The 23,607-nt window shown below is 32.3% G+C and overlaps 3 protein-coding genes across 3 annotated transcripts; all 3 read right to left on the reverse strand.

Annotated features, from left to right (window-relative positions):
- Positions 1-2,061: 2,061 nt before the first annotated feature.
- On the reverse strand, positions 2,062-3,352 carry LOC115992808 (zinc finger protein 1). The gene has a single exon (XM_031117050.1). It carries the CDS (start codon positions 3,138-3,140, stop codon positions 2,313-2,315), a length of 828 nt encoding a protein of 275 aa, XP_030972910.1. The 5' UTR covers positions 3,141-3,352; the 3' UTR covers positions 2,062-2,312.
- Positions 3,353-6,571: 3,219 nt separating this feature from the next.
- LOC115990402 lies at positions 6,572-8,644 on the reverse strand. Its single transcript, XM_031114238.1, has 4 exons — positions 8,261-8,644; positions 7,897-8,153; positions 7,569-7,747; positions 6,572-7,469 (listed from the first exon to the last, which is right to left on the reverse strand). Exons 1-4 carry the CDS (start codon positions 8,642-8,644, stop codon positions 7,255-7,257), a joined length of 1,035 nt encoding a protein of 344 aa, XP_030970098.1. The 3' UTR covers positions 6,572-7,254.
- LOC115989444 lies at positions 8,260-10,790 on the reverse strand. The gene is made up of 4 exons (XM_031113123.1): positions 10,702-10,790; positions 10,536-10,570; positions 10,359-10,425; positions 8,260-10,067 (listed from the first exon to the last, which is right to left on the reverse strand). Exon 4 carries the CDS (start codon positions 10,046-10,048, stop codon positions 8,855-8,857), a length of 1,194 nt encoding a protein of 397 aa, XP_030968983.1. The 5' UTR covers positions 10,049-10,067; positions 10,359-10,425; positions 10,536-10,570; positions 10,702-10,790; the 3' UTR covers positions 8,260-8,854.
- Between the last annotated feature and the right edge of the window lie 12,817 nt (positions 10,791-23,607).

Consider the following 23,607-nt stretch of genomic DNA (forward strand, 5'->3'; position numbering starts at 1 on the left):
TGAAATCCAAAAAGTACTCTTACTAATAAGTGAAACCCAAAAACTATGAATATAAAAAGATTCAATAGGGATAAAGGACAATACTCTCTGTTGAGGTTTTCAGTTATTATACTCACTTCTCCTCTAATTTAGATAATACACTTACCTCTTCTAAAATGTAAACTATTCACATTGACCTTCTCTAGATGACTGAAAACAATTTCCAAAAAATTCCAAATTTCTATTTTACTATTCACTTAAACTCATGGTTTTGAAACCCAAATTGTTCAAAGAATTAAAAAAGAAAAAGTTCAAAATTTTTGAAATCAAGTTTAATTGAGGTCAAACTATGACAAAATAAAAAATTTTATTTAGTTACAAAAAACAAATATAATAGTTTGTGACATAAAGACACAACTAGCTGACTTGCCTTAATAGTTAGCATGCGAAACAACATTAGAGCATGGGGTGCTAGCTTCTTCTTCTTCTTTTTTCATTTTTTTCAATCATCCAAGAAAAGTCAATGTAAATAAATTGCATTATAGGGGAGATGGGTGTAATAAAAAAATTTTAAAAAATTAAATTTAAAAATAAAAATAAAAATAAAATAAAATAAAAAATAAAAAACACCTTAGGAGGGGTCGAAGCAATTTTTCCAATTCAAATGGTCAAGAGTTTTGTAATTCAACTAATATTTTTTGAAGTTTTAAATTATCATAGACTTAGAATTCAAATCATTTGTTTCTAACTATTGATGTATGAATTTAAAAAAGAGAAAAGAAAAGAAACAAACAAACGCTATTATTAAATTAAGAAGGGGACAAAAAATCTCTTCTTTAATTATCATAAGATCTTAAGTGAGAAGACCACTTCTTGCTTTAATTTTCCACCTAATCTCAGTAACATGATAGCGCCACATTTTGCAAGTGTCTCATTTTTCAAATGGTGTTTTAAGGTGTTTCTTAATTGAAAGGCAATATCAAAGGCTGACAATATTTTAAAGGAAATATGGTATGGACTAAGGCAGTCTAACTCAATAAATAGACAGACCAACTGCTTCACAGTTAATGGCAAAAGCCCCTAAATTTGATGTTTCATTGATAAGACTTGTGTGAAACTGCTGTCATCCTTTCACAGCCCTTGTTAGTGTGAGATTACTATGATAATTGTCATTATAACAAGATTTCAGTTACTTTTACATCTTAATTTTAGGAGAATTTTGTTTTTGTATTATGATTAATATGATATTATGTTGTACACATCAGCTGGATCTGGACCCACCATTAAGTGGGCTCCATCAGTGGATCTTCTTTGTTCTTGGTAAGAAATTAAGATAATCACGATTTACCCATAATTTAATATAAACAAAACATGTGATGTGATAGCATAGCTGAGGGTCATTATGTGCCTTACTTTCACATGGCTTGCTACACCTACTTGTTTGATCCCAATAGTCAATAGAGATGGTCTATTAATTCAACTGCTAGTGGGTCAAAGATGTTGTCATTTTGAAAGATCACAACCATCCAAGTTTTAAAAATTTTAGAGGGCCATGTTAAATAACAGTAGGAAATGACAATCATAAGCACCTATCTATATGTGCACATCATGGCTAGTTGTTGTTTTACAACTCTCAAATGACAAAAATTTTACGCCATATCTACACTTTCACAGCACTAAATGTTTATATTTTACAAGTGATATGAAATAGTGTGAATTCGGTCCGATGTAAAACAATCACAACCCTATAACATAGAGTCCCAAAACACGTATCCACACAAAATTAAAAACCCAACCTCAAATTCAAATTAATTTGAATCCCATGTTATATTTATTAATTTTAGAATTTTGAAATTGACATGCGCAGAGGTATTTAAGGATAGTATTTAATTTAACGCCATAGACCACTGAGAAATTGGCTCCAAAATTAAAGAACGTTACCTGCTTTTACCTGTGGAGTACTAACTTCTCAACTAAGCACAACAAAATAAATTCAGGGAATAGAGAGATGGAATGAATTGTGTATTAGAAGACTATCAGTATCACAAAGAAACTTTCAAATTTCAAAGTTCTCAAGTCCCAACCAAACCCATGGACTAGTTCACTAGTTAATTTCCAGGTAAAAGAATTGCAAAACCAAAGCAAACAAAAAAGTCTCCTTCTGTTCTGTGACCAAAAAGCATTTACAAAAGTTGCAACTAAAAGATAAGAATGAAAAATGAAAAATCACATCTAAATCAATGAAGAAAAAGACAGTAAGTAAAGTATTAGACTCCAAAAAAGAAAAAAAGAAAAAATGAAAAATGAAAAGACAGAAACATGAACTAATACTTTTAGAGCTTAAGAGACAAGTCAAGCTTCTGCAACTCATCTTGTTTAGTCTTCAAGTTCAAATGAGCAGCAACACTTGTACTACTACTATCCCACAACAAGCCTCCTTGAACGCTATCGAATCGTGCAATCCTGACACCATTGGTAGCCGATCCTGCATGAAAATTCTCCTGTACAAGACTCCCAATTGCTGGTTGTTGATCAATTGGTTGTCTAGACCAACCATTTTGTCCATAGAGATAAGAAGAAGAAGTAGAACCAATGGTTGATATTGGCTGTTGATAATGATAAGACGGCTTATGAATCCTAGAGTGCACCCTTATCCCAAGTGACCTATTAATATTGAAAGAGCCATGCAAAGGAAGAGAAGCCATGCTGCTAGGGTATCGGTTTCCAAAAGCTGATGATGATAAAGAAGTTATTTTCTGACCTCTTTTCGCAAGTGTTCTCTCTCTTTTATGCGCATTTTGATGGCCTCCAAGTGCCTGTGAGCTATAAAATTTTCTTTGGCAATAATTGCATGAGAAAACCCGGGGCTCGGTTTCATTACCTTGAGGAGGAGGAGGAGGAGGAGGAGAGTCCGATGAGTTTGCATCAAAAGAATCGATGAGGTTGAGTACTGGGTTCGACCCTTTATGGGAATCCTTGCTAGAAAGACTTAGATCCAATACAAGATCAGGATTTGAGTCTGCATGCTGGTGTTCTTGATGATCTTCTTGCTGATCTTTTGGGCTTTCCAATGAGGGTTTTTGTTTTAGGCATATTGGTGTACTCTCTGAAACAGAAAAGATGGTTGAAGTTTCAGTTTCAGAAGGACTTGGAAGGTCCATTGGGAGAGAAAAAATGATGTGAGTAAGTCTGAGATGAGAATTTTCTCTTGTGGGTGATGAAGTGTTTTTTGGGTTTACTAGCAAGGAAGATGAAATATTTATTGTTGTAGCAATAAATGCCTCTCTGTGCTGTGTGGAAGAATGTATCACTCTTTTACAGTTACAAGGTCTTAATATAGGAACACTAAGAGAATAAGACTTTCTGCGTGTGTGGGCGTGAGAGAGAGAGAGAGAGAGAGGGAAAATGGTTTTTATGTGTGTGTGTGTGTTAAAATTTAAAAAGCTTTTTGATTGACTCACATGAGGAACACCCATGTACTACCACTTTCTCTTGCATATATACCCCATTCAATGCCTTTTCTAATTTTCTTTATTTGTCTTTCCACTCTTGTCTCTTTACATTTCTTGTCTTTATGGGTTTACACTTTTTTGGGGGTATAGTGATGGATAGTATAACTTACGACAGACAGACCAAATATCCAAGATATGTTAATCTGCTTTTGTGGACTCCAGAATTATGTAGGGATGTGGAATGGACTTGTCTTAGAAAAGGTATGGTTTTGTAAAGTTTTAAACAGGGCTGGAGGATTTGCAATATCTTCACGGAAACATTTCTGTCCTTATCCTGCATAATGGTTTATCCATCACATAATCAATGACTTCTCCTAATTGTCCCTAATTTTGCAGCGTATTACACTTTTTTTTAATTATATAAAAATACGATAAAACTCAAATCTATCAAGTTGGCTTTATGATCATTACTTTTTATTATCAAACTAAAATGTTAATTGATTTTTTTTTTCTTTATGCGAGACTCAAATTTAAGTTGCTTGTTTAACAATAAAAGAATTTATTAATTAAGTTAGCTGGAATCTACATGATGTGTCACACTTAAATGTTATTTACATGCAAAATTAAGAAAATGAGGGTGACTGTTTTGAGTCATCTCTTCCACAACCACATTATGAAAATTTTAATTTCATGTGAAAGTTTTAGTAAATTAGACGATCATGTTTCATCTTTAGATTGAATTTAAGAACCATGCATTAGGTGCAATATCAAGAGTGTATATCAGCATGGCAATAGCAATAATGATAAAAATACGATTGTCAGAGACTGTTCATTGAAGGTTTAGGATCATCTTGTTAGAATTATTTGAAGTGGGGTATTTTAAGCTTGTCTACTATCAAATGGATGGAATCAACAATTATATGTGCACCATAGTCATGACAAATCCAATTACCTCTATGCTCTTTAGAGGCATTCAGGTCTTGATCACAACAATGTATTTGAACTTTAATCTGCAATCAGAACCCCCCAAAAGAGGAAATAAAAATAGTTTACATGACACTTAAGTGAAGGGGGGCACTTTGTCACATAATTTATGTTCACAGGATAAAAGCTAGAGATTCCAATCCAATTTGTCCTTAGACCACAAATTGCAAAAGATATTGACATTCAAATATTCAAGCCAATATTCTGAAATCCAAGTCAACATTTTATTATTGATATTGCCAAAATCAGTCTTTGGTTTGGTCTTACTTTTTTTATTTAGTTGTTTGGTCTTCTATATTTTCAAATGCATTAAACGTTCCTATTCTAATTTTATACTACTATAATACTATTATTCTATATAGTGTCCGTTATGTGGTAATCTCTTTATCATCAAGTCAAGACAACAATTAATTTTTTATGATGGTGGGGTTTGAATCTCATACTTCTTATTCAACGATAAGAAAATTTACCAGTTAAATTAATTGAAACCCACCTTATTCAACATTAAACCATATAAAATAAATGGCTTTATAAGATACAAATAACATTCACATTCAAAAGAAAACTATCTTTATCTCTTACAAGTAGATAAAATTTATTAAAGGCTAACTTAACATTTTATCACTCTTATCTATTTACCCAACTCCTAATAATAACATTACAATTTTAAAATAATAACTTGCTTGCAACCTGTGTTTAGGCATGAAAACATTCAACAGTGGTGATGATGAGACAGATTTACCTAGATGAGTGAGATGACCATCTTGGCTTTTGTGTCAAATATTATGGATAACCCACTTGACACCAAGAAAAATAAATTAAATGCATAGTGCAAAATTACAACAATTAAAAGCTAATTTGAATTTTTATTTTGCTTCAACTTTAATATAATATATATATATATATATATATATATATATATAATATGACATAAAATAGAGGTACACAAAAATCAACCTCCTTAATTTATCTCTTGTCCTCAAGGATGAGCTTTGGGAAGGGACTCTCTCTCTCTCTCAACATCTTTAAGCTCATCCTAACACTTCATATTATTCCTTGTCTACAATCTCTCTCTTCCTTAAGTAACGGGATGATAACTAGTTAAAGAAACTCCTTCCTTGTCTAATTTGTGATTGTGTTCAACAAACTACTTGGATCTTGACTAGTTTGGTCATTGAGATATTCTTATTCAATTAAATTATACTCATCTTTAACTTGATCACAATCTTGACCAGCCACAAGTTGGTTAAGATTAGTTTGGTTATTGGAACATCCTAAGTATCCTATGAACAATTTGTTGTTTGTTTACTATACAACCAACCTTACTTTTTATTTGACCTATGTTTATAAATCTAAGGACAAATTACAATTTACCCACCTGTGGTTTGATTGAAATTTAAGTTGTTTACTTGTGATTTGAAATTTAAAACTTTAAAACTTTATTCACTTCAGATTAGTTTAATTAGAGTTTTGTAACATATCTTTGTTAAAAACATGGTTAAATATGTAACTTTACTCTACTTTTATGTTTCTCTCCTCCAAAAATACAAAAAAGATAAAAATATAAGATCAAATAAAATCAAAAAGGAATTTAAATTGCTCCACATGTAGGCAATTTAAATTTCGGTCAAACCTCAGGTAGGTAGAGTGTCAAATTTAAAACCCAAGGTAAGAAACTTAAATTTCGGTCAAACCACATGTGAGTAAGTTGTAATTTGCCCTGAATCTAAAGCTAATTTATTGATATTAAAGCCTTTTTTTTCATTGGTATTTCAATGTAGGTCATTTAGCATTCATATTCGTGGTGCTTAAAAAAATCTCATTTAACAATTCAAAATGCTACTTTATCTATTTTAGAAAGCCCTTTTACAATTTACCTTATATTTGATCACTTATTTTTCATTCAATCCATTAAAATAATATAAATTAGCTAAGAGAGAGAAGCGAGAAATAATTTAAAAAATTTAAGAGAGAGAGAATGCTCATTGATGTGTTTTAGCATTGAATGAAGGCCTCTCTTTTATTTTTTATTTTTTATTTTTTTTATGCAAGATAGAAATTCTACTCTAGCATAATCTAAGTATATATGTGTGTGAAGCTCCCTCCTGAAAATTTGAACCCTGACCCTTGCCCCTCACACCCCACAAGCATGGTTTTAAAAACCGGTACGGTGAAAGAACCGGAAAATGAGCTAATTACCGGTTTTATGGTCGGACCGGGGTCCGACCGATGGTCGAACCGGTGACGTCATAAATAATTTAATTAATATTTATTTAAATTATATAAATAATTAATAATTTTTTAATATACTAAAAACATAATTAGGCTCATGACTAGCATATTACAAAGAGTTCACTGCCACACATTTACTGATTTACAACATTTATCAACAAGTCATTGAAAGCCCATCAAAAAATCCTCCTCTAATTAGGCAATTAGAGGGAAAAACAGTTAACAATTTGTACAAAATGGTGACTTGGATTATCATTCATATTCTATTCTATTCAATAGATACACATTCATATTCTATTCAACAAACTCAACAATTTATACAAAATGGTAACTTGGCTTATCATTCTCCCTGCTTTGCTTCAAATCCACCCAAGTTACCATCCAACCCCGACCACAAAAAATGTAGGACATCCAAACAAACTCAACTCATCTATAGTTTTGTCTTCTAATAAAAAAATACACATACCACAACAGTAAGTTCATTAGTCATTACATTTACATCCAAATGACAAATGAAAAATAACAAATAAGTTCATTACATCCAAATAGCAAATAAGTTATAAAGTTTCAAAAAAACTACTAAGTTTTAACTTTTAAGACCCAAGCTTCATTTGTTATGAAGAAAATTAAAATCAATATCATCATGTGAACCAAATGCTCCACCACTAGCATCATCATCATCATCCTCATCTTCATCTTCTTCAACTTCAACATGAATAGGATGATTTTTATCTCTAAATCCGGGAGGAGCATCATCTTCATCACCAAATGATTCCAAATTAATGTCATCATCATCATCCTCAATCACTTCATTGTCCATATCTATACAAATTCCAAAACCAAAGAACAATATCATTTCTCATAAATAATAAATGGTCTAATTAAAATATGCATCTAAGCAAAGAATTGTTATAAACTAACCTCTTTGTACATGGCTAGAAGACCCTTCTTCAATTGGATAGGCTCCCTCTTCATATAATGCATTTTCTATCTCCTCATGATCAAGAAATGGAGGTTCCTCATCTTCCACTACCCAAAATTCAGTTTTATCGATACTTGCATAGTCAATAGGATCAAAATTGAACTTCTTTCTTTTGACTCTATATCATGAGATGAACATAATTAATAATTTGTTTAGTAACCAAATCACTTATATTTAACAATCACAAAGAACCCACTTGACCAAATCAATGAATCATTCATATTTCCCCACAAAAACATTGAAACAAAGAAACTATATAATATATACCTTTCTTTCAATCGGTAGTTATAATGAACAAATACAAGATCATTAAGTCGTTGATGCTCCAATCTATTTCTTCTTTTGGTATGTATTTGTTCAAAAGCACTCCAATTCCGCTCACATCCCGAAGAGGCAGCTGTTTGGCTAAGGATCCGAATTGCAAACTTTTGTAAGGTTGGAGCACAAGATCCAAACAACTTCCACCACTCATCTAAGTTCCATATAAAACACAAAACAATAATACAATGAATCAATAAACACAACTATACTTATCCCAAAAATATAAAAAGGAACTATGATCTTTAAAACATATTTTTATTTTATTAGTAGTTAAAGTAAACATTATCTTACCCGGCTAAGATGTCTTGGCTGATTCTTGAGCAAGTTGAGTTCCAAAAGTTTGTTCACGCTCTCGAAATAGCCTTAATTCCTCCACCAACTTCAACCGACCAACTGAAACTTTTGATTCAATAACATCTGTCACAGCAGATTGTGTCTCTAGCCTCTTATTAAGAGTGGATGTGTCATATTGGAATGCAGGATTCAACCAATAAGCAGCAGCATGAATATCTCTATAGAATTGATTATCCCAACGATCCTTGATAATATTAACATAAGGCTCCCATAGTCTCTTTTTGTCCTTGAAAATTTTTTTAATTCCATCAATTACTCTATACATGCCATCATATACATAACCCATAGCTGGTTTTTCATCAGAATCAACAATGCGTAATAAACGAATCAATGGTGACATAATATGCACAATTACATGACAATCATTCCAAAATTGATTATCAAGAATGATTTTCACCACTGCCTTTGCTTTCTTATCTTTTGCATATTTTGATTCAACATAAAATTTGCTAGTCACCAATGCTTGTAAGTCATGCTTATGTTCCTTAAGACTCCCTAAGGCAATGAAAGTAGTAGCAAACCTAGTTGGCCCTGGACGCACAATTTCCGTCTAATTTTTTCTAGTCCTCAACCAAGCTTGCAAAGCCACATGGTTATAGATGAACACAGTGATCTTGGATGCACGCTTTGCAAGTTTAGCTACATGATCCATCTTCCCAATTTCTTTAAAAATTAGGTTTAGGCAATGTGCTGCACAAGGTGACCAACTAATATTCCTATATTTTCCACACAAAATTCTTCCAGCAGCTACATAATTTGCAGCATTGTCAGTGACCAAATGTACTATATTTGCAGGACCAACCCAATTAACAATTTCATCAAACAAGTTGCTTAAATTAATAGCATCCTTAACCAAGTCAGAAGCATCAATAGAACGTATAAAAATAATACCTTTAGGACAATAGACAAGAAAATTAATCAATGTTCTATGCCTAGTATCAGTCCACCCATCAGCCATTATTGTACAACCAGTATCAGCCCAATATGAACGATGAGAATCAACAATCAATTGAACTTCTCTTTTTGCTTCTCTCAACAAAGGCACTCGAAGGGCATGATAATTTGGGCCTCTATATCCAGGACCATAAGAAGCTACAGCATTGAACATAGGCTGATAATAACTAGAATTCACAGCATTAATTGGAATGCAAGCATCATACATCCATCTAGCTACAGCCATATCAACCCTCCGCTTCTTTTCTTTGCCAGCAAGCACACTTTTAATAGAAGGTTGAGCTCCCGGTGTTGTCCTAGGAGCGAAGTAATTACCAATGTCACCAACCTTTCTCTTGCCAAGATTGGATCTTTGTGGAAAATTACTAGGACTACTTCTATTTCCTCTACCTAACCCCCTACCTCTAGGAGTAATTTCTTGGACATCTTCAAATTCTGGTGAATCCTCTAATGGCGAATAATTAGATGCTTCTTGATCCTTTTTTGTTTGTTCTTTAGATTTTGAAATTTCCTTCAAATTCTCAACCATTTGGAACCTAACATCATAAGGCACACCCATACATGCAGCCACATCACCTTTAATTCCAGCTAGATGTCTTTTCATCCGATTAATGCCCCCTCCTTTATAAGTTTTCCCACAATGTATACATCTATAACTACTTCTTCCGTCTTTCAACTCTTCAGTTACATGATCCCATGCAGGATCACATTTTGCCCTCACAGATGAAGAATTAGCATTAGACCCAGTTGTAGAAGCACGTTCATTAGATGGCACAGAGGCAGATTCCATTTCACTCAACAATTTCAGACTGTAAACAATATTTCACAAACAATAATATGCTATAAATCAAATCCACAACATAAAATCCACAAGACAACATACTCAGTAAAATACAAATACACTGTAAACAATATTTCACAAACAATAATTCTCTGTAAATCAAATCCACATCATTGATCATTCACAAAATCCACAACACACTCTGTAAAATACTCCGTAATTTATATTTCACAAATAATAACGTATAAAAATCAAATCCACAACATACTCTGTAAAATCTCTGTAAACTAATAATTGACAGATAAAAGTAACCACTTACCAGTGAAGTCACAGAACGGAGAACCTAAGATGAAGCCGAGAACATGAATGGAGAATCTGAGATGAAGCTGAGAGAAATGAAAAAAAAAAAAAAAAAACCGAGAAAAGAAAATTATCAAAATCAAAATCAAAATCAAGTAATCAAAAAATCAAGTAATAATTGAAAGATCGCACTTACCCAGTGAAGTCCAGTGAAGTGAAGGAATGGAGAACCTGAGATGACCGAGAGAAATGAAAAAAAAAAAAAAAAAAAAAACAGAACCGAGAAAAGAAAATTATCAAAATCAAGAAATCAAAATCAATTAATCAAGTAATAAAATCAAAAGAAAAGAATGTTAGCTTACCTGATGAAGCCGAGAAGCAGAGAGCAGAGCACTTTAGAGGGCGAGACCGAGAACCCGTAAGGATGAGAAGGAAAAAACCCAAAAAGAAAAAAAAAAACCCAATACTTCAAACCCGTGAGCTTGAGTGAGGCGGAGAGGAAGAAAAATGTTTGAGGCGGAGAGGGCGAGGCAGAGAGGAAGAGACAGAGTGTGAGGCGGAGAGGGCGAGGCAGAGAAGGCGAGGCAGAGTGTGAGGCGGAGAGGGCGAGGTACAGAGGCAGTGAGGCGGAGAGGGCGAGCGGCGACTGGCGAGGCAGTGAGACGGAGAGAGTGAGGCGGAGAGGGCGAGGTCTGAGCGGCGAGGCAGAGAGGCTGTGAGTGGTGAGGAAGAGAGGCTGTGAGCTTGGGTGAGGCGGAGATGTTGAGATTTGAGAGTCTGAGTCTGAAAAATGAAAATGACAAACGCAAAATGAGAGTGAGGCAGTGAGCTTTAGGGTTAGGAATTAGGATTCCAGCCTAAAACGACGTAGCTTTGTTGTTTTAGGCTAAAACAACAAAACTACGTCGTTTTAAGCTGGGAAAAGACAAAAAAAATAAGTAACCGGTCAGGAACCGGTTTAACCGCGCCGGTTCCCGGTTTTCCGGTTGAACCGGCCGGTTTTTACTGTTTCGCGGTTTTTTCATTATTTTCGGTTTTTTAATATAACCGAACCGGATTGATGGCCGGTTCCCGGTTGAACCGGTCGGACCGGCCGGTCCGGTCCGGTTTTTAAAACTATGCCCACAAGTACTTATACTTGTGGAGTGACCATTGCACCAAGGGTGATATTTGGTATGCTAAAATATCATCTAGTGTGTTTTAGCACCCCTAATTTAGATAGAACAATTATTTATTTTTTTCAATTTGAATTTGATACAACATAAATGAGAAGATCATTACTCTACTGCTCTCTACTCTCCCTCCCACCAAACTGACTGGTGATGCCCATTGAAAAACTCTTGTGATCTATCTCATTCCTAAAACCAATTATTGTTCCCTTGATGCAGAATGTTTATTCTAGGTACCAATATTTGTGATTTTTCATTTTTGCTCTCATATTTATCTATCATATGCCATGTTCTTTGAAGTATGGATCTTGTTAGTCAGTTCCTCTTTCTTCTTTTGCAAGATGATGATATGTATTATAGCAAACTAAAAATTACTGACTTCGAATTTCGATATGTACTTTCGTAGATCCCTTTAATTCTTAGCTAAGTGGACAGTTGCATACCATATATATTGGTCAGATTGGAACCTCTCACCATTCCTTCATATCTTATCTTGGGGCCGACTAACAGATATTGGTATACCTATGATATGTATTTAATTAACTAATAGTTGTAGGCAGATGCCCCAGTGTGGATAAGTACATAATAAATCACATGGTTCATAAGATTATTGCGTTACTATTACTTATTAGTTGAAGGCAGTTGCCTCATTGAGGATAAGTAATAGCAATTTAAAATTAAGGTGCACAAAAAATATATAAAAGAGAGAATTAACAAATAATAATAAAATAAAAAAGTAGTTTTAGCTAAAATTCTCGACTAAACAATATGGATAAATAAGAAAAACCTCATTCAAGATTGCCCACAATGCTATTAACTAACCTTGAGGTATTATTCTTCTCAATCAAAAAAAAAAAAACACACACACACACACGCCTTGAGGTATTATGCAACTTCCACTTGTAATTTGCCTCAAAAGATTTCGTGGGTATTTTTTTTTTTTTTTTTTTTTTTTGGTTACATAAATCAATGATGGAGTTAAGGGTGTTGGGTTAAAATAGCTTGACCCTGATTAATTAATACAATTACCCAAGTTAATTAATTAGGTTCAATTGCATGCAAATCGTGAAGGCACCAACAAATCACCAATTAAACTAAATGCAACGGAAAATAAATTGACACAGTGATTTGTTGACAAATGGGGAAAACCTCTCACAAGGCAAAAACTCCACTAGGTGATTTTGAGGTCACCACTCCCAAGAATCTATTAATCAACAATCAAGCGGTTACAAGTATAAGGAATTTTAATTACCTCTACCCTAGCCTATCCAAAAATACCAACCTACAGTTGAACCTTCACTTCAATACCCAATTGGACTTGATCTTATAATAGTCTTCTTTCATTTAATGCACAAATCTTTAATCTGTGACTAACTCATTTGCACAAATCTCAGTACGTGACTAACTCCAACAACTTGAACAAATGTTGTTGACTGCAAAGTTCTTCACTTCATCAACAATGAAGATCAGAAAGCACTTGGTTACAAAACTATTTGTTCATTTAGACCCCTTAAACCAAATTATTTAACCTAATATATTAACCAAGTAATTACTTAGGTTTATTATTTAGATCTAGGTTAAATAAGCATATATCATATCATGCACAAATGCGAAAAAGTAAATAACACCACGATATGATGACCCAGAAAAACCGATGAAACGAACCATTTCAAGGTAAAAACCTAAAGAGGATTTGACATAGCAATTATCAAGGTAAAACAAATCCACTATAAGAAAATTGAAGTTTTTACAATCAGATTTAATCCTAAATCTATTGCTACCTCATGTAGTAACTTACTGACACGACCACGTACAAGCTCCGAATCCACGAACTCCTTCTCTTCTTAGATTTACACCACACAAGCCGCCTTACTTGTGACTTTGAGATCCTACTCAAAGGTTTCAGATCACCATCAGTAATGATCTTGATTGTAACTCTTGCTTCGGTAGATTCTTATGTAGTTAGAACGTACAAAACCTCTCAGATCTCACAAAAAGTAACACACAAGTCTTCAAAAAGTCTTCAAAACATGGCTAGGGTTTCCTTTTATATGTGGAGAAGTTTAGATGAAACCTTAAACATTTTCGTGGGCTTGGGCTTGTTTAAAAATTCTACAGAAAAACTAGACTTGCGAATTTCAATCAGTTGAACCTAATTCTCAATCAATCGAGTAAGGCTGAACCACACTTCCTTTTCCTGCAATCAGTTGGACTTGAACCTTGAAACAACCACTTTTAAGCATTTCCTAAAGACCTAGACTAGACATATTTTGTTCTTGGTTTGTCAACACAATAAAAACATGATTCTAAATATTTAAACATAAAACTTTAGAACCTAACAAAAACCTATGGCGTACAAATGCAGTAGCTTCTCCCTGTGTAAGAAAAGAAACTCTAAACAAATACATAAAACTTGGGCCAAATTTCAAATCTGGAAAATTGAAAATCGTAATTCTTGATAGATTGAGCTTCTATCAAGCCATTTGTCGAGCTTCTCATTTAGTCTCGATAGGAGTATCTATCAAGCTATCTGTCGAGACTTAATAAAACAGCTTTTCTTTACTTATTTCTTGGATCAATTTTCATGTCTTTAATATGAGAAATTTAATATATATATTATGATCAATAGTTTTACAATAATTTAAATAAGTTATACCTTAGTTTATTTTTCAACAAGATCTCTTGCAAATTTATTTAGGATTTTCTCAGCATCTCGATCAAATATTACAAAAGTTGATTTGTTAATTGCATTTGAAACTTCAATTTGAATCATGTATCTAAAGTAGTTTACAATTGTATATATAGTAGCTGTAGATGAATATATTATAAATATATGGAGAGTATGTAGTTAATGTGAGTGCCTCTAACCTTGGGATAGGGAGATTTTTTTTTGTTTCACTTTTTTGCACACCAAAATGATCCTGATTGTCGTTTGACCTTCCTTCCACAAAGCACGCACGAAATGTAATACCAAACTATTGTTGTATCAATGTTGCTTATTGTTGTAATACCCTAGCAATTCACATCCTGCAATGGATTTTGAAGTTAATATGTATTATTTTTTAATGTAAATAATATGATGTATTATTATTTTTTCATGTAAATGATGAGTATAATTTGAAATGATTAACAAACCTGTTTCATAGGATCATATTCAATGCATTTTATCTCTATTATTGTTTTCATATTCTTTAAAGATAAATCCTCCTATGAAAATTTCTTTGTATGTATTTTTGGTATTTCTTGTATAGGATCATGTTTTTGACCATTCCTATCATTGAATTTTTTTAAAGAAAATATTATGTAAATGGAACTTTGTGAGATATTATATGCTATTTATTAGACCTTTTTTGTTACTATAAATTTTAGAAATATGCACTTGTCAATTATTTCAGTAGCTTCAAAAATCTCGAGATTTATATAAATTTATGTTGCACTGGTTGATGACAAAGAGAATCTGTCAGCATAAATTGCATAGATTGTTATTAATAGACAAAAGCGTATTGAATTGAAATTAAGAAAAAGAAAGACATAATTTCATGAGAATGAAATTTTCTAGAACTATCATCTATACGTGAAGGAGGAGGAAGAGAGTATGTAAATGGGTAAGAATTTTGGCTTTGATTTACATGTGATAAGGGTTAGACTTAGGTCATAATATGTAAGGTAATAACTGGGTTTGATTTTTTCATAAGGTTTGGTTAATTTTTAAAAGTTAGTCAATTTTGTAGAAAATAAAATTTGGTCTAATTGTCAAGAACAACCCATATTTTATATAACAGTAAAAATAAGTTACTACAATCTATTGAGTAACAGTAAAAAAACATTTAATAAAAGAAGTATATATATATATATATTTATAGAATTGATGAGGAGAGTCTATTTGCCCCTACACGAGGAAACCCACTCAAAAATTAAATCACATTATTATAAGTTCCACTTTTTTACTCTTTTTTTTTTTTTTTATGGACTGTTCTATATATCCTTTTTAATGAACATAAAGGATTCCCTTTTATGTATTTCTTGTTGATATATTTTATAGTATCATTAATTCATTATTATTATTTCTATAAATCAACAAAGAAAACAGGATTAGGTTCTGAGATTAGTGATATTATAAAAATGCTCATTCTTCTTTTTGTTTTTATCAATAAATTTACGATTCAAAAAATATATAAAAGTAATAATTTTAGGCTCTTTAAATTAAGAGTTTTAGTTCTTCTAAAAAAAAAAATTAAGAGTTTTAGTCAAATTGGCTAGCTTCGTAGATAAATATCATAAAAATAAACCCCACATTCAGTTGTGCATCACTATTAAAAAAATATAGAAAACTTTATGACATTAATTAACAATGTCGAGCCTTTTAGCTTTTATATGGTTATTGGTGACTTAGAGTATTCATATCGTGCAAAATTTTCTGTCTATTGTAGCATAAGAGCCTACCTTTTTTCTATTTTATATACTTACTTTTTAAAACAACTCACATTAGATTATTTATTTTATATTACATTTCATTAAAATATCAATTTTTATTGATTTTTAAAATTGTTTCTCTTTCTTCATTCTCGAGATACTTAAAGAAAAAATAAATAACTAAATACAAAATGAATAGTGTCAATATAAATTTACATGATTACTGTAGCAAACTTGTAAATTTACATAATTATATACGGACTGATGTGGGTCATTTTAAAGCAAAACTGTATAATTTCTACATTTTTTTTAAATTATACAAAACTGATGTGAATATTCTTACCATTTGTTTCAGTGAGAGAATAAAAGGGGTCAAGTTTTCTGTTTCAGACTTTAGCTTCATGTAGGGTTTTTATAATGGTAGACATTAATATCTTAAGTGAGTGGTCAAACCTCTAACACCTTTTCAGTAAAAATCACCAAGCAAGTCCAGTTGCTTCCACTTCAACTTTAAAGTACACCAATTAAGCTTTTTCTACATTATCCCCACAACACAAAAGCAACAAATCAATAGACATATTGATGTTTACTGAGCGGCTATGGTAGTTGTTAGGGATTTTAGATGGGAGAGGACTACTAATGTGACTATCTCTAACTCTTTTAATGAGTCCCAACTTGTGTGTTTTACCGACCGAAGTTTTTTTTTTTTTTTTAATGAGGTGAGGTATCACAATATTATGAAGTCAACAAAAAGTCAACCATGCTTCGGTTTTATATTATATATATAGATAAAATAATTCCCCCCCCCCCCCCTTCTCTCTATCTCTCTCATCTCAAACCCCCTTAACATCCACCTATCATTGCATCACATCAGAATTTGCCCTCACTAAGTCACCATTAATGAAGCAAGGAGAGCAGTAGAATTAGATGTTGGCTTGGTGATGGAGTTGAAGTTAGAGCGGCAGAAAAACCTCAACTATCCCCTTTGGAGCACCAAATAAGGATCCTCTCCCTCTCGAGAAAGTATACCATGTTTCGGTAATACCAACTTAGCATTTGTTTTGGTATTTCCTATCCAATAAATGAGTGATACTTGTTTCAAAAAACCACATCAAACTACTTTAATAAATTAATCACAATCTTCTATACTATCGAGAAGATAAATTAATCATTTATTGTAGTAGTCTGATATGTTTTTTTGAAATAGGTGTCACTCATTTATTGGGTAGGAAATACCAAAACATATGCTGAATTGGTATTACCGAAATACGGTATACTTTCTCCTCCCTCTCTCTCTCTCTCTCTCTCAAAGGACAAATAATTTTCTTTTTCTTTTTTTAAAGGAAAATTCAATTTTTTAATTAAAGTATTTATTTAAAGATTTTCCCTTAATTTTGATGACGATAATATGGTAGAATATAATACAATTGGAAATATTGAATTTAAACTATGTATTAGTTAGGGACCAAAGGAACTAAATTAACTAATCCCACCAAATCACACGGAGCCAAGACAACCTCCCTGCCCCTTCATAGTGCAGTGTTGTGAGAACGTTTAGGGGGCTGACTCCTATGATATGTTGCCAAAAACCAACCCCCAAACTGCCCACACGACACCAAGAACACCCCTGTATGAAGGGTGTATTGCCAAAAAGTGTGCATATATATGTATAAGAAAAGAATGAGTTTTGAAGATGCAATTTAGCCAAAAAGGTAGAAAATCAGACACTACAACAAAATGTATTTTTGGCGACGAAAATTAGTGAGGAAAATTTTTTTGTCGCCAAAAAGTAATATACAGTGACAAAATATGAATTTCATCACCAATAATAAAAATAATAATAACATTTGGCTACGAAAATTAAGATAAAAATATACAAATTAATCCTTTTAATTGAAGATAAAAATATACAAAATAAGATAAAGTTGTTGTTGTAAGGTTCATGTGTTTTGGTATTGTCAAATCATGCCAAATTATGTTTTTTTATTGAGTTTTAAAGTGTCCTAAAATTGTAATTGAAAATCAAGTTGAAGACACAAAACTTGCTCAAGAAAAACTCAAGTAAGTACATTTTTAGCATGTGCCTCAGTAGCAGTCTCGATACCTTCTCGGTCTATTGGGATCCTCCTTGATACCTCCTAAATCTATCAAGACCCTTCTAGGCAACCTTCTGTTTCCTTGATAGCTAGCTAGATTCCTCCTTGATCTATCAAGCTTAGCGTTTCAGCAAAAATCAGCAATGTGAAAAAAAACCCATAACTTTTTTCATTTGAAGCCCGAATTGAGACCCTTTTGAACCAGTAATTAAAGGACATTATAAGTCATCTATTAGAAGGATTTTTAGAGAGAGAATCATTTCGTTTTGTGTAGCTAGGGCTTTTGTAACTAAGTTTTCTCAATTTCACCATATCGAAGAGTTTCAAAGTAAATCTGAAAGTTCATTTGATGAAGAAGCTGAAGTCATATCAACTACCATAGACTTGCTATTGTGAAGAAACCTTCAAGAAGTTCTTGGATTCAATCGGAGGTTCTAGTTGTGATTGCAGGTGTGTCATTTGTCAAAGCATTCATATATTGAAGAGCTCAAAGGTTTTGATATGGTAGAAGGTTTCTTCTATAAATTCATCTATCGGAATTGTAAAGTCCAGGGACAAAAGTTTCAGCAAAAATCAGCAATGCGAAAAAACCCATAACTTTTCCGTTTGAAGCCCGAATTGAGACCCTTTTGAATTGGTATTTAAAGGACATTATAAGTCATCTATTAATAGAAGGATTTTCAAAGAAAGAATCACTTTGTTTTGCGTAGCTAGGGCTTTTGTAACTAAGTTTTCTCAATTTTACCATATCAAAAAGTTTCAAAGTAAATCTGAAGTTCATTTGATGAAGAAGCTGAAATCATAGCAACTACCGTAGACTTGTTGTTGTGAAGAAAACCTTCAAGAAGTTCTTGGATTCAATTGGAGTTTCTAGTTGTGATTGCAAGTGTATCATTTGTCAAAGCGTTCATATATTGAAGAGCTTAGAGGTTTTAATACGATAGAAGGTTTCTACTATAAATTTATCTATTGGGATTGTAAAATCTTGGGACAAAAGTTTCAACAAAAATCAACAATGCGAAAAAACCCATAACTTTTCTAATTAAAGCCTGAATTGAGACTTTTTTGAACCAGTATTTAAAGGACATTATAAATCATCTATAGAAGGATTTTTAGAGAGAAAATCACTTCATTTTGTGTAGCTAGGGCTTTTGTAACTAAGTTTTCTCAATTTCACCATATCGAAGAGTTTCAAAGTAAATCTGAAATTTATTTGATGAAGAAGCTGAAGTCATAGCAACTACCATAGACTTGCAATTGTGAAGAAAATCTTCAAGAAGTTCTAAAATTCAATCGGAGGTTCTAGTTGTGATTGCAGGTGTGTCATTTGTCAAAGCGTTCATATATTGAAGAGCTTAGAGGTTTTGATAAGATAGAAGGTTTCTATTGTAAATTCATCTATTGGGATTGTAAAATCCAAGGACAAAAAGTTTGTACTAGATCTTAAATTTTTCTTTACTATAGTAGATTGTCTTTTGGGAAGGTTTTTCCCCACGATTTTTAATATGAAATTAATTTGTTTCATTAGTTTTCGTGGGTCATCATATCTTATGTTATTTACTATTCTGATATGCATGATATTGATGCCTGTTTGTTTAATCAAGGACTATTCATAATAGATTTAATTAACAATTTGGCTTTAAAACTGATTAATTCTGTCAATCGGGGAGATAATGAGTTAAAACTCATACGCTTACGTCTAAAACTCACTAAAAAGATGTGCTCTTAATCACTAAGATCTCATGGTTGATTCTTCTCAACAACAACAACAACAACAACAACAACAACCAAAAAAAAAAGGTCTCATTGTTGATATTCCATGTAAAAATAAATAAATAGAAGATTTTAGAATTGATATCATACGCAATTTTTATTTAACTTTTCTTCAAAGTATGTTGGTCTCAAACTGAAACAATAAACTTGGTTTCTACAAGAGTCCAATCTTCACTATTTACATCAATAGGATTTGAGTAAGCAAGAAAAGCTTGAAAATGATTCATAGAATGAACATCTAAATAAACATAGATTTGCTATAATAAGTAAGATAAGTATATATTTTTAGCCACAATATTTTTTTAAATTTTAAAAACAATATAAATCAGGAACTAACAATTAAAAAAAGTAGTACATATATAATTAAATAATTGAATGAAGTAACATTTATAGTAAAAAGATCACATATGGCATACCCTTGTTGCTCATGGATTTGATTGAATGAACATATCATTAATTTTGCCAATGAAATTCTGCTTTAAGCCAAACCATGTAAATACTACAATAAGACTTAAAAAAAAAAAAAAAAATGGTATGCATCTAACTAAAAGTTTATGTAGTCCACTCTAGTTTCTACCATATGGTATACCAAAATTATATTTGCATCATAGATTACAGGCGTAAATACCATTATATTTTGGGGACATTTCTATTTTGGTCCCTACATTTCTATTTTACCGCTTTCAGTCCCTAAAATGAAAAATGTGTTCCATTTTAGTCCTTACCGTCACTCACTTAACGGAAATTGCTGATGTGGCAAACAGAGTGCTCTGCTAGCGCATTAAACGCTGACGTGGCCATTAAAAAATTTTAATTGGCATTTAAAAAAATGACATATCAGCTTCTAACTATAAAAAAGAATTACTAATCAATTTTAACCAAAATTAAAAACAATAAAATACAAGATGTCAGATCTGATACATTTTAAACAAGAACATAATCGGAAATTGAAAGCTCTAGCAAATCACGTCACTTGAAGCCCACAGTTTTGAACCTCCAACAATAGAAAGTGCTTTTTCTTCTTCTTCAGCCAGTGATCGAAGATTGAAAGGTCTAGCAAGATAGGATGGGTGGGTGGGGTCAGATTTGGGTTTGTTTTTGTTGTTTTTGTGTTTAGTTGACAAGAAATGGAAAGAAAATCTAGGCTCTATTCACAACCACCAACAACCCATAATTAAACTGATCTCCAGCAAACCCAAAAGATCTAGAATACCCACAAGAAAAATGAACCAAAAAACTCATCAATCATCAGATCTCAAAGGCCAAAAATTCCAAAACCAAATCTGAAAATTCAACCTAGCAAGAAACTGATTCTCTTAACCAGCAACAACCCAATTCACTTACCTCCAGATCGAAACAAAAAGTTGTGTGAGTGAAGGACTTGGTGGAGAGGAAATTGAAGAGGACTCGGCGTGGTCGACGTCGTGAAGCCTCCTTGCTCCATCGCGAAAATGCTGGCCACCACCACCACTATCTCTCTCTCTCTAATTTCTCAAATCAACATGAAGAGCCGTGTGCATTTGTGGGTATGGGTTGGTTTCATGTTAGGGAAGAAAATGAAGAACACACGTTCTGATCTTCGTGCTCTTCCCAAAAATAAAGAAAAAAAATTAATTTAACTATTTTCTTTTCTTTAAAAAAAAAAAAAAAGGTTTGAAGTTTTTTTATTATTTTTATTTGATGTGATTTTTTTTTAAATTAAAAAGCTGAAGTGGCATATTTTAAATGCCAATTAAAATTTTTTAATATTTTTTTAATGGCCACATCAACGTTTAATGTGTCAGCAATACACTCCGTTTGCCACATCAGCAATTTCCGTTAAGTGAGTGACAGTAAGGACTAAAATGGATCGCATTTTTCATTTTAGGGACTAAAAGTGGTAAAATAGAAATGTAGGGACCAAAATAGAAATGACCCCAAAATTTAGGGACCAAAAGTGCATTTACGCCTAGATTATATGTCAAATATTTTTTACTAGAATCCTATAAATTGTTTAAATTTTCAAAAAGGACAAATGCTATCAGAATCTATGACCGTAGTATCTCAATTGTTTGTCAATATCTGAACTTATGATCATCTATATGCTTATGATGGACCTACAACTTTCATGCATTTGTTTATAAAAAAATTATTAAAAAAAAAAAAAAAAAAAAAAAAAAAAAAAAAAAAACCCTGCAATTTGAAGGCATCACAAATAGTTTGGTCCAACTTGTTGTGAATTTCTTAATCGGCTGTAGGAGCATATCAAAAGTCATAGCAACAAATTGGTCTTCATACCTAGTAGTATAGCATCACTAACAACTCAAAATTTAATATGAATATAGTTGAATGCAATATGACTATTAGTGACTATGTCATCACATACCATTTGATATTTTTTGTAACACACCAAGAAAAGTACTCGTTATCTTAGAAGACAATCTTTCCAATGTGTAGTCCATTGGTAAAATTGAATACTATCTTCAATTTGGGGAATCCTAATATACCACTCAAAATGAGAGAGAGAGAGAGAGAGAGAGAGGTTTTGGAATAGGAAAAGAAAATAGAGTAGTGGGACTATTGAGGTTAGACTGTACATTTCTTTTTCTTTTTTTTCTTTTCTTTCAAAGTGATTGCATATTTTTCTTGACTATACATCTCCATAAGTTTACACAAGAGGGCTGAATTAAGACTTGAAAAATAAGTAGGAATGTTGGTTTTGTCAGATGGGATTACTAAATCCTAACTGCAAACTGTTATTTTTAAAGAAGTTGAAGAGTGTGTATAGTCTAAAGGGAAGCTTGTACGGAGAAAAAAGGAAGGGGGGGGGGGGGGTTGGAAAAGCGAATTTGTAAGTGAGTTAGAGTCTTGGCTTTCATCTACACGTGGGAAAGGATAAAGTCTAGGTCATAATATGTAAGGGAATAAGTGGGTTTGAGCTTTTCATAAGGTTTGGTCTGATTTGGTCTAATTTTCTATAACGGCTCATCATTTAGATAATAGTAAAAAAAACATTGATGTGATATTTTGGGTAACAGAAAAAAAAAAAAAAAAAAAAAAAAAAAAAAAAAAAAAAAAAAAAAAAAAAAAAAAAAAAAATTTAAAGAAAAGAGCGCCATATCGCAGGACCTCATGCACTCCAGCATGAGGTCTCTGCTTATATATATATGATTGATTATTCTTATTATGGGATGGCTCAATACAATGTCTCCGATTAGTAGAAAATGTTTATAGTGTCAGCAAAAGATTATTAATCGAACTCTTTTCGAAGAATACAACATATAGTTCAGCTTTAACGTCGTCAAAAGCATGATATTGACGGCTTTCATCTAGAGACAGCCAATCCTGATTTAGGTTTTCATTCTCCACTAATGTATTGTGTTAATTCTAACCCTAGCTTTATGTCCCATGTCAAAATTTAGCAATCATTTCAATAATTTGATCAAATTCCTAAAACACCCTCCCACATTATGGATAGTCTCTTTATGATAGAATTTTAATCTATGACGTCACCTTCATATATATATATATATATATATATATTTTTTTTTTTTTTTTTTTGAGAAGAATGTCACCTTCATATATAATGTTGCTATTTATCTTCTAGTTAAGATATCAAATAGATTTTTGATGTAGGCAATATTCAAATCTCAAATTTTTTATTTGATAATAAGAGATTTTACTAATTAGGATAACTAATACTCAGGTGAGTATTCTCTCTCTTTGTGCGACAAGAGGACATTATTCACATTCACATATATGGTGTGACAACTAGTTGATTTAAGTGACATATAGTTGAATTTGGCATTGTAAATGTTAGGTAAGCCTCCACACTTTT

The sequence above is a fragment of the Quercus lobata genome, chromosome 5, assembly GCF_001633185.2.
Source record: "Quercus lobata isolate SW786 chromosome 5, ValleyOak3.0 Primary Assembly, whole genome shotgun sequence".
Classification (NCBI taxonomy): domain Eukaryota; kingdom Viridiplantae; phylum Streptophyta; class Magnoliopsida; order Fagales; family Fagaceae; genus Quercus; species Quercus lobata.

Coding starts and splice junctions, on each gene's coding strand:
- LOC115989444 (XM_031113123.1), bottom strand. CDS start 10,048: ATGGAATCTGCCTCTGTGCCATCTAATGAACGTGCTTCTACAACTGGG.
- LOC115990402 (XM_031114238.1), bottom strand. CDS start 8,644: ATGTCACCATTGATTCGTTTATTACGCATTGTTGATTCTGATGAAAAA. Junction 8,154..8,260: donor CTCAACTTGCTCAAGAATCA/GCCAAGACATCT, acceptor GGATAAGTATAG/TTGTGTTTATTGATTCATTG. Junction 7,470..7,568: donor TTCTAGCCATGTACAAAGAG/GTTAGTTTATAA, acceptor GAATTTGTATAG/ATATGGACAATGAAGTGATT.
- LOC115992808 (XM_031117050.1), bottom strand. CDS start 3,140: ATGGACCTTCCAAGTCCTTCTGAAACTGAAACTTCAACCATCTTTTCT.